This window comes from Ascaphus truei, chromosome 4, assembly GCF_040206685.1.
Source record: "Ascaphus truei isolate aAscTru1 chromosome 4, aAscTru1.hap1, whole genome shotgun sequence".
Lineage (NCBI taxonomy): Eukaryota > Metazoa > Chordata > Amphibia > Anura > Ascaphidae > Ascaphus > Ascaphus truei.
This window is the reverse complement of record NC_134486.1, coordinates 346635688-346649263: the sequence shown is the minus strand read 5'-3', so window position 1 is coordinate 346649263 and position 13576 is coordinate 346635688. Positions and strand designations below refer to the sequence as shown.

The 13576-nt window shown below is 38.6% G+C and overlaps 1 protein-coding gene across 1 annotated transcript in view; it reads right to left on the bottom strand.

Moving 5' to 3' along the window:
* CSMD1 (CUB and Sushi multiple domains 1) overlaps positions 1-13576 on the bottom strand; it is a 2556145-nt gene that overhangs the window by 924098 nt on the left and 1618471 nt on the right. Inside the window, exon 10 of the mRNA XM_075598211.1 lies at positions 3177-3298. Coding sequence (XP_075454326.1) covers positions 3177-3298 — 122 coding nt within the window. The remainder of the gene's footprint in view (positions 1-3176; positions 3299-13576) is intronic.

Genomic DNA, 13576 nt, shown 5'->3' with positions numbered 1-13576 from the left:
AATAAGCCTGGGTCCAATAGCTTTAATATGCTTGTTAAAATATGTGTTATTTTAAGCTGGATGAGGTTAATGATTTGCCTAATAAAAATAACACTTTTTTTTGCCATACTTTTGAAATATCGCAGTTTGATGTATCTAGACCAAAAGTCAAAGTGCCTGTTTCTATGTATTTCACATACACAAATCTTACTACTCTTTCTAGAGATGTGAATTTTATGTACTTTCATATGAAAGTTTTGAGAAATTGGTAAAAACTGTTAAAAAATAAAAAGTTGTGCAGCTATTTTTCTTTACATTTACTCACTTGCTTTTTCCCCAACATAAATCAACATTTCCTGCTAAATCTAATTTCAAATCTTCTGAAAATCTCAAAACTTTGACAAACACCACTTCAATTTACAAATTGTAATATATTGTTGTTTGATAAATGTTGGTGACGTATGCCAGTTTCTTCTGACTTTTTCTAATGTTGTAAATGTCCCAAATTTGCCCATTTTTTACATTTCTGTGGTTGCGTTGCTCATCACTACATTTTTCATCTATCTATCCTACAGTGGGAAGGAGAGAAAGGAGGATTAAGGAGAAATGGAAAACTTAGTGTGTGATAAGGAAATAACGATAGGGAAAGGAATTATTTAGAAAATAGCTTTTACATAGAAGTTTCCATATTCATTAATATAGTACTGAATGTGTAATTTTCTCGCTACATATTCTTTCTTAAATTACTACTTTATATGTTGTATCCCTAATTTAAACTCTCTCTCTCTCTCTCTCTCTCTCTCTCTCTCTCTCTCTCTCTCTCTCTCTCTCTCTCTCTCTCTCTCTCTCTCTCTCTCTCTCTCTCTCTCTCTCTCTCTCTCTCTTTCTCTCTCATAAAAAGTAGAAAATAGCCGTATATACTGTATATATATATATTTTTTTAAAGGAGTATACTTAAAGAAGTTATCATCCAAAGCCAAATCTCAGAGCCATAATCTATTTTATTAACCCTGAAGCAGAGATATCAACAAGCTATTGATTAGATAAATATCTAAATAATATTTTTTTCCAATTATGATTAAATGTTACATGAATGTCACCTTCAAAAGAATTTATTTTCATTTATTATATTCAGTAGATATATTTTTCATTATTTGAGCTTCTCCAAGTAAAAGCAATCCAATAATAAAGTAAATGATAAAGTATGAGAACAGTGAGTACTAATACTGTTTTACATACATTTAGCTTTCTTAAACTATTAACAACCCTTTCAAGTCAAATGAAAAATTAGTAAGGTATGACAGGAGTCTAAGCCAACAAGAAATAATATTTGACTTTAATACAGATATTAAAAATAACCCCAAGGTCAGTAAAACTAAGAGAAAATTAAATACATTAAAAAACATTGTAGCAGTTGCAATCCCTAAAAATAATGGATTAGTAATACATTATATTCTAAAATGGGAAGTATAAATATCCATAAAAATAGAAAAAAAGATTAAAAGTCACAAAGATATGAGCACAGCAGTTGGCTCAATAGATGCTATTACACTAGGAAGAAGTACAGTAGCGCTAAAATAAATGAGGGATTATTGAAAGTACTGAAAGCGTTTAATACTTAAAGCACAACTCATGAAACATACTGTAGGGATTTTTGCTGCAGCAGTAAGTCACTGACTTGTACCACAAAAAAAAATAAACACATGGAAGATATTACAGAGACATACATTTAAAAAGAAAATAATAATTCAATATTTTTTAAAAGTTATTCAGTCTCAGAATATTTGGTTTTAAAGGTGATTATTAAAAATCCTAACTTCACATTGAGTACATATCAGAAAATTAAAATGCTAACATTTATAATGCCAACCCTAAGCCTAAACTTAAGTTGAACAAATAACTAAAAAAAGATTAATTGAAAACACTTAACCCTAAACCAACAAACAATAATCCTAGCACAAAACTATTGCATGACTCTCCGTCTGAAACATAGACCAAAGTCCCACTGTAAAACTTTCTCCTAATACTACCTTAAAACATTACCCTTAGTTCTACCCTAAAGTCTATGAATGATTCAAAACATCAGCCATAGTCCTACAGTATCCCCCAAAAACCTGATTCACCACAAAATCCTAAGCAAAACCCTTTTACGAATTCCCTATCCCAAGACAAATGTAGAACCCTTTTTTAACCAAACCATGGTTCTAATTGTATCTCTCATTCAAACCATAACCTAAATTCTAGCCTTTACCCTCTTTGTTACCCTAAGGTATTTATTTAAGTAGTTTGCAAACAGAAAACTATATATTAGTGGATAATTAATATCTAAAATATCAGTGAAAATATGGGTAGGAAATCTAAACCTCTGCAGAATTTCTTATTCAGGGTAATTTCAGTTGGTACTGTCTTTGATATCTTCTTATACCTCATCTTTGTTTCTGCTTGCCAATTATTTGTCCATAAAATGGACAAAGAAATCGCTGTTGGCCAAAAAAATATATTATCCATAACCATTAGAATATTTCCCAGATATGCTCCTTTTGGAGCACAGGTGTCCCTCCATATGGTGTTTGGAGTGTAATTTTAGGGGATATATAAATAGTACTTGGGACTCTAGCAAAGTAAGTCTCTCTGTCTCAGTCTCTCTCAATAACTCTGCAGATTGTATTCTGATTAATTTGCCCCTTTCAAACATTTATTAAGGTCAAGAAATAGTAATATTGTCAGTAACTAAACTATTTTACTGCCCAAATATGTCAACAAATATACAATTGTTATGTGGGAAAGTATTTACTCCAGTCGAGGCTTTTCATCCTCCCTGCTGCAGCAAACTTATTACTTAGAAATGATCACACTGACATTGTTCACTTTGCTTGCTTGTCTGAGCAGTAATGAAAAACTTACTAAGAATTAGTCTGTTTGCTCATACCTAGTCATAGTCCTGCAGCACAGACCTTTTCTCCTGCCACTAAGGTCAGTAGCCAGCCGCAAACTGTCTCTGCCTCCTGCATTAACAAGTGTGTATATATAGTCATGTTTCCAGCATGCTACTAGCTATGATTGTCCCATCTCACTTCTATGCCTTCTAGTGTTGTTTACCTGCTAATATATTCTGAAGATTTTATTACACATACTGCAAGTACTATTTAGGTAATATTGAAATGTAAGTAACAATGAAAATACAGAAAAGCTCATACCTTTTCTGGATTTATACTGGTAATCACCCAAACACAATGGGCATTGTCTTCATACTGAACAGGATAGTTGGGTGACATAATTATTCCAGCAGGTCCATGAAGGTTGGAACCACAAGTCCGTGCTGTAAAAAGATAAACTTATTAAAATACGTTTTTGTTATATATTTCCCACCAAAACCTTTAGTTAAATCAAAGCATGTTCATATAATCTTTCACAACTTTGTATATTGTACAGTCTGATTTAAATTAATTGGTTCTAGCCATCCAGGAAGAGCTTTTCTTAAGTGTATTCAGTTAGTCCAATAATATGTCACTCTACTTCACATTTACAACAGAATAGTGTTATTTTGCAAATTAACTAGCTTAGTTGAAAGAAAATGATCATGATGGTACTGAAGCAAGATTCATTCTGTAAATCTAAACAAATATTGAGCATGGTTTAAAAAAAAAAAAAGTCAACTTTTATTGTCAATGCTTAAAAGGAAAACCTTTCTAATGTTTGCTTTTTCCAGTGACATACTTAAGTAAAATCAGAGAAGGAAAAATATAGTTAATATGAAGTGCAGTCGCTCACTTATTTTTTTATATAACCATAACTTTATAGTATTCATAAAAATGAGAGAGTGCAACCTATTAAGTAGAGTATCTCATCTATACAACATGTGTAGAGATACCTTTGAACATACCTAGGATATAAGCTAATTTGAATGAACAAATAAGTTCATTTCAATATGTAATGTATATTCAGATCTTTCAATTAGCATATTTCCCAGGTATCTATCACTCTCTATCATAAGCTTCATTGGCATTACAAAATGCATTCAAGCATGGGAAATGTCACCACATATTATTTCTTATATACTGATGGCATTTTGACAGGGTTTTAATCTGGACAGTAAGTTGTTTTGTTCTAGGAATGAGAAGACATGTTCACTGATGGCACAATGTTTATTAAGGAGTTCCTAGATTCTCTTTGCTCTATAGAAGCAAGACTGTGGCTTGCTGATGTTTAGGTGAGTCCTGAATTTCAGTGCTCTCCTCTCTGCATGGTAAACAGTTGAGGAAAGCAGCCCAGATTAGCCCAGCATGCACTGTTTAAGATACTCCTATGTACTTTGAAAGGATGTTAGCAAAATTCCTAATACACTATTAAAGTTGGGCTGTTATCCCATTTTGTAGGGTCTTGGTATGTCAAAAACCTCAAACCTCATTGCCATATAGAAGCAAGGGAGTGATGATGAAAAAGATTTTTGTCCAGAATTATTGGTTGGTTGAGGTGGTAAAATTGTTTTCTCATTGCATTAAATGCTCTACGGCCTTTTGCTTAAGTGCATTTATAGCCAGATTGATCTTTGTGTCATCTAATGTGAGTCAAGGTGCTGAGAAAGATTAAAGGGCTGCAGTAAGCTCATTATTGCATGTATTAAAGAATGTTGGGCTCAGGCTATGGCCCTGACAGAGGAATACAGTTCTTTTGTTATTCACTAGCACAATCCATTTGATTTCAGAGTACATACTTTTGATGATGGTTTCCCTCCTATTCCACTTTCTAGTATTTCCACTTTTATTTTTATAGGCCAAAGGGACAGATGGAGTCAAAGGCCTTTCATCAAATATGTTGCCTTTGTTGGTTTCGTGGATGTGCTGGATGATCAGTGCAAGATGTAGATGTGATCAGTGATGCAGTGCTTTGGCAGTAAGCCCGTGTGGCTCTTACGTTGTACACTCTGTCAGTAAGGTTAAGAATCTGATGTTCAGGATGCTGTTGAACAGTTTAGATAGGGTGCTATTGACACAAATCCCTCTATAATTGGATCGTCTATTCCTGCTTTTGTGAATAGAGGTTATGAGTCATTAGTTTCACAGTCCAGGGAAGTAACCAGCAGTCAGTACCATGAACAGTTTGAGCGCCTGTGCTTCAGCATCTCATGTAACATGCTATGTGATCTGCTGGCTTTCTTCCTGAATTGTGATTGGTGAGTACAGGAGGCTTTGGTTATATTTTATGATGTTTTCTAGTGGTAGTAGTTTGGTGAGGATTTCTCTTTGTTTTTCTCTCTTGAGCAATGCCATCTTTGGGATAATGTAATGTTAAGTACCTGCTTTAACCTTATTGGTGGCTATTTTCCCTGAGGTTTATGCATGGCTACAAAGCTTAACACTACTGATATATCTGGGAAATAAAATGTATATAATTTTAATATACCTTGCATACCTAAATTAGTATTTTTCACAGGTATATCAGGTGTGCAGGTTCATTCACAAGCATGTATCCACGCCTTGTATAAAGGACTATTTGGCAAGGTACTGTATATAAGTCGCTGGGTACTCTAGTAAAATAATATATCTCTCCTACCCCTTCTCCCTGACCCCCTCTTCCTCCCCCTGTCTGTCCCCATCTCCCTCCCCCTCTGTCTCTCCCCACTCTCCCCTTCCCCTCTGTCTCTCCCCACTCTCCCTTCTCACTCTCTTTCACCCCCATTATTTGTATATATTGTTACCTTTGTAGATATGAATTAACTTAAGGGAAAATAATGGCCTTTACTGTTTTAGGCAAGGTTTTGATATGAGCCATCAGTTAACTTGGATCTGGCCATTGTAAATACAAATTAAGTCACTTCTCTGGCCTGTGCTCACATCTCAGTGGATCCCTGCTGCAGTCCTGATTATTAAGACCAATTGTAATAAAGACATTGCCACTCAGTGTCTCAAGTCAATAGCAACATGGGCAAATATATAAATCCTTAATCCACTGCCTCAAAGTTATGGGAAGGTGGCAATTGCTATTCAAGATGATGTATAATAATAATAATAATAATAATAATAATAATAATAATAATTTGTTCTTGTATAGTTTTAAATAGCGCTTGACAGAGACAGTTTGCAGAGAGAGACAGTCCCTGACCTGTAGAGATTACAATCTATGTTTTTGGTGTCTGAGGCACAGGGAGATAAAGTGACTTGCCCAAAACCACAAGGAGCCAACACTGGGAATTGAACCAGGCTTGCCTGCTTCAAACTCAATGCCAACGTCAGTGTCTTTACACACTGAGCCGAGCCTTCCCCAATTGGCAATTGTACTGGTACAGTAGGTTCAACCATACTGTAACATAATAAGCATGAAAAATATACCTGTATAAAGTGAGAAAGGTACTTGCCAACATGGAAATGAGGCTGGCATGGCAAGCAGGCCTCAAACCCAAACATAAAAGACCAAGAAGCAATGGCCCTCATTCTTTGGCCATTCTAGGCCTGATTGTCTCTCGGCTTGACAGTGTTCAGGAAAAAAGCATGAAGGCAGATGTGCTATGAATCCCCTGAAGTGAAACAAAAGCAGTCCTTCAAACATCAATCTGACTACTTACAATTGCTGAACACTAATATAAAGCAGCACTGCAAGAACTGAAATATAAGCTTGAAAGATTAAATGGGATATTGTTGGCCTTAATGAAGGTAGAAGAAAAGATGAAAGCCTCATTGAGCTAGAAAGTGGACACCTATTATATTAAATACTGTAGTACAGAAAATTGAAGAATCAATGCAGTAGGCTTCATTGTTAACAAGAGATGGAGAAACAGCATAGCTAATGAAAGCTCGTCAAAAAGAGCAGTCAAAATCATAATTCACTTGATAAAGCATTTGATATGCTTCATAAAGTGTATACCCCAACATTATGTAACACGGACAAAGAAGTGGAAGACTTCTACCATAAAATCAACAAACTTAACAAAAAAGAAAATTGTCACCTGTAACCGTCACCCTGTCCCGTCATAAGACCTATTGACAGGAGCCTGAGACAGCACTGGTAGGTTAAATTCAGAGGGCTGTCTTATTTGCCTGGTTCATTAAAGGCCATTAAAAAGCCTGCTGCTTTCACTGCAGGGAGATCTCTAGTCCAGGGAAATGCCCTGCACTGCTGAAGAGATCATGCAGGGACTATTTCTCTCCAACCCAGAACATTTCTGGACTGCTGTGGAGAGAAAAAGAAGAGAGAAAAAAGCAGAGCAATACCCATGTGAGGTAGAATAAGATGTGCGCTTCACAAAGTAGTAAAAAATCTGTAAGTTTTATTGGATCATCTTGAGATCAGGGCCAAAAGCCCACACCAACATGTTTCATGCCACCACGGGCACTTTATCAAGGTAAAAAAAAAAGACAATCTTACCGGAGTGTTTATGAACCCTCAGTGTGCGCTGCAGCCACCAATCTGCTCTGCACTGGGGAATCCTCCCCCCCCCCCTCCCCCAGCGTCCTGTGCGTGATGTCAGTGCGTCTGAGCGTCCAAATTGAATATCCAAACTTTATTGACAAACACTCCGGTAAGGACAAAATGGAGAATCCCATAAGGGATGAAATAACTAAATATTTTTTATGAAACATAACAAAATAATGAATTAGAACAATAAAAACATATCCTTTAGTGTCACCAAAATGTAATAATAAACTCATATGAGTTCCAGCACTGTGGGAAGTTGTTTATCTGTCCACAGAGGAAATGAGCAGGCGTCAAGAACTTTTCATGGCTCTTCAAAAACCTTGTGGAGCACAGATGGACCTGGCGAAGCAGGAAGAGCAGGTAGAAAACATCCCCAAAAGAGGAAAAATAACTCCTGATTGAAGATATAGGGGTGATTAACCTATCTAAGGTAATTGTTTAAAATTTGCCACGGATGCAAATTTTAGAGTGTTCGACACGGTGGTAGACTTGCACTAATATGTGCGTAAACTCACTTTAAAAAAGTTTTATGGTAAAAAAAGATTAAACATGTGTGTTGGAGGGATTTGTAAACAATTTAGAACATACATCATCCCTGGCAGTTGCTAACAGGGATTCCTTTCATTCGCACATATCAGATATCACAAGAGAGTATAAGTTTGATGATTATTATCGGTTACAAAATCTTAACGTCCTTTTGGACGATCAATCTTACACCATGAACCTTGCATCCTTTTTGGGCAGAGAGAGTTCGGAAATAAAAAATAAATTTAATTTCTATCCCACACATATGAAAGGCAGCTGTCTATCTACATTTCAAAAGCTTATTGAACAAGACTATACCTTCCATACCTTTCCTTTTGAAAGAAATAATTAATAATTTTATACAGGGCAAAAAATTTGCTCTACAATCGCTTAGAAGTAATAATTTAATCATTGTAAAGGGGGCAGATAAAGGTGGGGCCATTGTGGTGCAGGATAGGAACGAATACCAGAAAGAGGACCTCCGCCAGTTGGGCGATACCACCTCCTATTGTGTGTTAAGTGGCAACCCCACTGTTCCCTTTAAAATCAAGCTTAGGTCACTCTTGGTAAAAGGATCTATTTTAGGGGTGCTTGATCACAAAGAATTGGAATTTCTGTTTAAAGCTTACCCTATTATTCCAATTTTTCACCATCTTCCGAAGGTCCATAAGACATTGGTCTCCCCTCGTGGGAGGCCAATAGTCGCAAGTATTGGATCTTCGGGAGATGGCTTATACCGTAATGTTACATAGTTACATATTTACATAGTAGATGAGGTTGAAAAAAGATATACGTCCATCAAGTATAACCTATGCTAAATTTAGACAACAGATATTTTATCCTATATCTATACTTCCTTTTTGATCCAGAGGAAGGCAAACAAAATCCACAGTGTCATATAATCCAATGATATCTCATAAGGGGAAAAATAAATTCCTTCCTGACTCCAAGAATTGGCAATCAGATTATTCCCTGGATCAACATTCTTCCCACGTTTACTTATTTGGTATATCCCTGTGTACCTTTCTTTTCTAAAAAGATATCCAACCTTTTTTGAACAAATCTATTGTATCTGCCATCACAGTCTCCATGGGTAATGAATTCCACATTTTAATTACCCTTACTGTAAAGAACCCTTTCCTTTGTTACTGGTGAAATCTCCTTTCGTTCAACCTAAAGGGATGACCCTGTCTCCTTTGTACTGATCTTGGGATAAATAGTTCTTTTGAAAGCTCCTTGTACTGCCCCTGAATATATTTGTATATAGTTATTATATACCCTCTTAGAAGCCTCTTTTCTAATGTAAATAAATCTAATTTAGCTAGCCTCTCCTCATAAGTTAGATTCTCCATCCCCTTTATTAATTTGGTGGCTCTTTCTAGTTCCATAATGTATTTTCTAAGGAGTGGTGCCAAAAATTGTACTTCATATTCAAGGTGTGGTCTTACTAGTGATTTGGAAAGGGGCATACTAATGTTTATTTTCCTTCCATCCATTGCCCGTTTAATGCAAGATATGGTCTTGTTTGCCTTTGCAGCTGCTGCATGATTTTGGGCATTATTGCTAAGCTTGCTGTCTACAAGCACTCCTAAATCCTTCTTCAATTTATCCCCATTTATTTTGTAAGTCGCCTGTTTATTCATGCTTCCCAAATGCATAACCTTACATTTATCTGTATTAAACCTCATCTGCCATTTACCTGCCACGTTTCCAGTCTCTCCAAGTCCTTCTGGAGAGAAATTACATCCTGCTCTGATTCTACTTCCTTACACAATTTAGTATCATCAGCAAAGATGGAGACTTTGCTCTCAATCCCAACCTCAAGTTCATCAATAAACAAGATAAGAAGCAGTGGTCCCAGTACCGATTCCTGAAGTACTACACTCATGACCTCAGCCCAACCTGAAAAAGTTTCATTTACAACAACCCTCTGTTGTCTATCCTTTAACCAGTTTTAAATCAAGGTGCATAGATGTTTTCTGAGTCCAATTTGCTTTATTTTGTACACTAACCTCTTGTGTGGAACCACATCAAGTGCATTACACTGGTCTAAATTCCTACTTACCTCCTCAAATAAACAAATAAGGTTAGTTTGGCATGATCTATCCTTCATAAATCAATGCTATTAATAATAATTTTGTTTTCAATGTGTTATGGAGGTAGAATGGGGGCAAGTGGGAGTTTGACAAGCAGCGAAACACTCGCAAAAACTTGCACACAAGTACCTAAGGACCGTGGATAATTCACCAGGACCCTTCATCAATATGTGTATGACCCCATTATTACCCACGCCATTAATTTTCTGGACACTAGAACGTGTTTGTATCCTCACCATAGCAGGTAGGATCTTTTTCCAGTTAGGCGGTGGGAGGAGTGTAATTACTTGCTCAAAATTCGCTATACAAGTTACCTAATAGGTACCATGCATTGAGTACATGATATGTTAAGTCAGTCCTTTCTAGTTCTCTGAGGATCACAAAATGTGCAGATTTCTATCGCTGCGGAGAGAAGCCTGCATTGGGACTCTTTCCATCCTAGCCTGACTGTGGTCTAGTCAGTGCTTCCTATGGGAGTGAGACCTGTTTTGTTTGTTTTCCTTTAACCCCGTTTTGCTGAACCAGAAGCTGTGTTTTTGTTGTTTAAACCCGCCAGCTAATAAAAGCCTATTTGCTCTTTAAAAAAGTCTCCTGTTCTAAAAACCTCTGCACACATCTGTTACATCACCTCAAGATCATTATAGAAGATTTCAATGCAAAAATGTGTGCACCAGCAGAAAGATGAACCATCAGGTAAGTGTAAGGACCCGCACGCAGGGACTGCATCATTCCATTTAGGCCCTCCGTAAACTGCTATACTACGCCATTTGACTTTCAACGAACTATAAAAATCCACCTACCCTGCAGTGCTTCATAAGAAGCTTGCAACCCTGTAGGCAGGTTCTCTGTTTCACTGCAGCTTTGAAGCTCCCAGACTTGCTGCTTGCTCTTGGAAAAACTTTGTAGCAATCCCTGCTTGTCCTATTATTCTCCTGGTTGCTCCCTGCTCTGACCGTTGGCTCCTTCTCAAATTCTACATCACACCATGGATCCAGATTCAAACTGTCAGGGTTCAACGGAGAATCCATGGGAAGAGTCTTGGCCATGCAAAGCTAATGCTCCACCGAGTATATCATTTAATCAAGAGTCATCCAACTAATTTTTCAATTTTTCAATTAAATGAAAAAACACTGTTTCATGAAATTTATTATACAAGCAACAAATCAATACCAAGTTTGTGAAAAAGAAACAATATAAATCAATATAAATCTATAGTATTTTAAAGATCTGAAATCTGTAGCTTAAGTGCATCGTGGATGAATTCATCACACAGGCGCTGTTGGGCTCTTGGGCCATCACCCTCCCTCTCTGCCTAACTATTCATAAAGGAATTGTCATCCCAGTAACCACTTTACTGTGGTGTGCTGTAGCAAAGGTGAGGCATCTGTCATGGAGGCCGATTGCAGTATGGGTAGAATGGGTGGTCCCTCAACACAGTGAGGAGAGGTTCTGTATCAGGCAGTACCAGGGAGGCAGAGCAACTGGATCGTCGAGTGTGGCAACCATCTATGGTCTCCTTTTCTGGCGATACTTTGAGGCTCAGGCCTATCATGTATTCGTGGCCTAATGAGCGCTCCTGGACCTCCACTTTTCCAGTGTGTCTCAATCCAAGATGGCAGCCAAGATTTAGTCTCACCATTGCGGAGGTCGGACCCACGGAAGGGCTGTGTGAGAGGGAGGTGGGTGTCCACTGTTTGGCAGGCCCAGAGTGGGACTGAGACAGGTAGGTGAGCTCTTATTGCCCCACGGTGTTGCAGGTACTGGTGCTGTCTGTGTGCTTTCTGAGACCCAGGTTCCTAAACTGTGGGAGTGGTAGAAGCGTGGTACTTGCAGTCCCCCTCTTCATTCCTCCCACTCTCTCTCATCCCCCTCTCTCTCACCCCGCTCCCCTCCCTTCTCTCTATCACGCTCGCTCTCACCCCTTCCTAACCCCCTCTCTCATACCCCAACTCTCTCATCACCCCTGCTCTCTTGTCTCCCCCCTGCTTTCTCTCTCATCAAATGTTGTTCCCTGATGTGGAATTACCTTCCAATGCAAATGAAAATATAACTCAAAAGGAAACACACAAGGCGGAGCTAAATTACAATTTAGTCGGAACATGAATCAGAGATCCCAGTACCAACATCCAGTAAAGATATCTATTTAAATAATTCCCACTTACTAACCAAGAAGAGCTGGATAAATTAGTGCAATAACTGAGACAGGATATAACAGCTACAAAAGAACGGATGGAGATTCTGGAACACAGAACTGATGACCTTGCTACTGCTCACACAGATCTGGAGCAGAAGGTACTTCACCTCTAAGCCTCGTACGAATTACTTCAAAGTAAACAAGAAGACATCGAAAACAGGTCCTGTCACAATAATCTGCAGATTAAACTTGTCCCAGAAGACATAGATGACCTGAAAATCTAACTCTCCAATTTTTTCTTACTCTTGCTTCCCAATATGACTGAATAAATTTGAATGGGCCGGGCTCATCACCTTCCTAAACCCAGAGATGCCCTTTAGGAGACACCAGAGGATCCAATGTGCAAATGCACTATTTTGAGACCAAGAAAAGGATCCTCAATGCTCTTAAAAAGAGGCTGAAACTCTCTGAAAACTACACTGGGCTGTTGTATTTCCAGACTTATCTCACTTACTCTGGTTAAATACAGGATCTTAAATCCAATTACATACATTTTGAAGGAAAATTACATTATGGTCAAATGGGGCTTCCCCTTTAAGATGATATTCTTTTGGTTTTATGCTTTGGTTCAGGGGCTTCATAAAATTTGAAAGTAGGGTAACCAATCACTTAACTCAAATTTAACAAGCAGGCAATAATGGTTATCACACTTTAGTGAATAGATAGCTAAAACACATAATAACTTTGGATTACAATGGTAAGCAAGTTTATATGCAATTTGCCCTAAATAAGAATGAGATGTTTGGCCAGATGCAATGAACTTTTCTCTCAGTTTTGCTGCATTAGGCCTCGGTCCCGCTGCGCTCGTTGGCGTGGGCGGCAATGTCGCGAGTTCCCCACCAGCAGGGGAATCCTCGCGAGCCGGTCCCGGTCCCCACTGGCGGCACAGCTGACTACACGCTGTCGCGCGTCAGCCGCTGGAGACACCAGAGAATGGTGTTTTCTAGCTTTGACGCGTGACGTGTGTGGCTGTGAGCCAATGGGGAGGGGAGGCTGCGGGAGGAGGAGAGGCTTCGGGGAGCGGGGAGGAGTGTGGAGTGAAAGCAGGTGAGTGCCTTTCTCTGTGTGTGTGTCTGTGTGTGTGCGTGCCTGTCTGTGTGTGTATGTGTGTGCCCGAGTGCGTGAGTGCCTGCCTCTGTCTGTGTGTGTGTGTGTGTGTGTGTATGAGTGCGTGAGTGCCTGCCTGTGTGTGCGCGCGTGTGTGTGTATGAGTGCGTGAGTGCCTGCCTGTGTGTGTGTGTGTGTGTGTGTATGTATGTATGAGTGCCTGCGTGTGTGTGTGTTTAATACTTACCGAAGCTCCAGCTCCAGCCCGAGTCCGTGGAGGGAGGGGGGGGGAGAGTAGCGGGTCCCTCCGCTCAAGCCACGC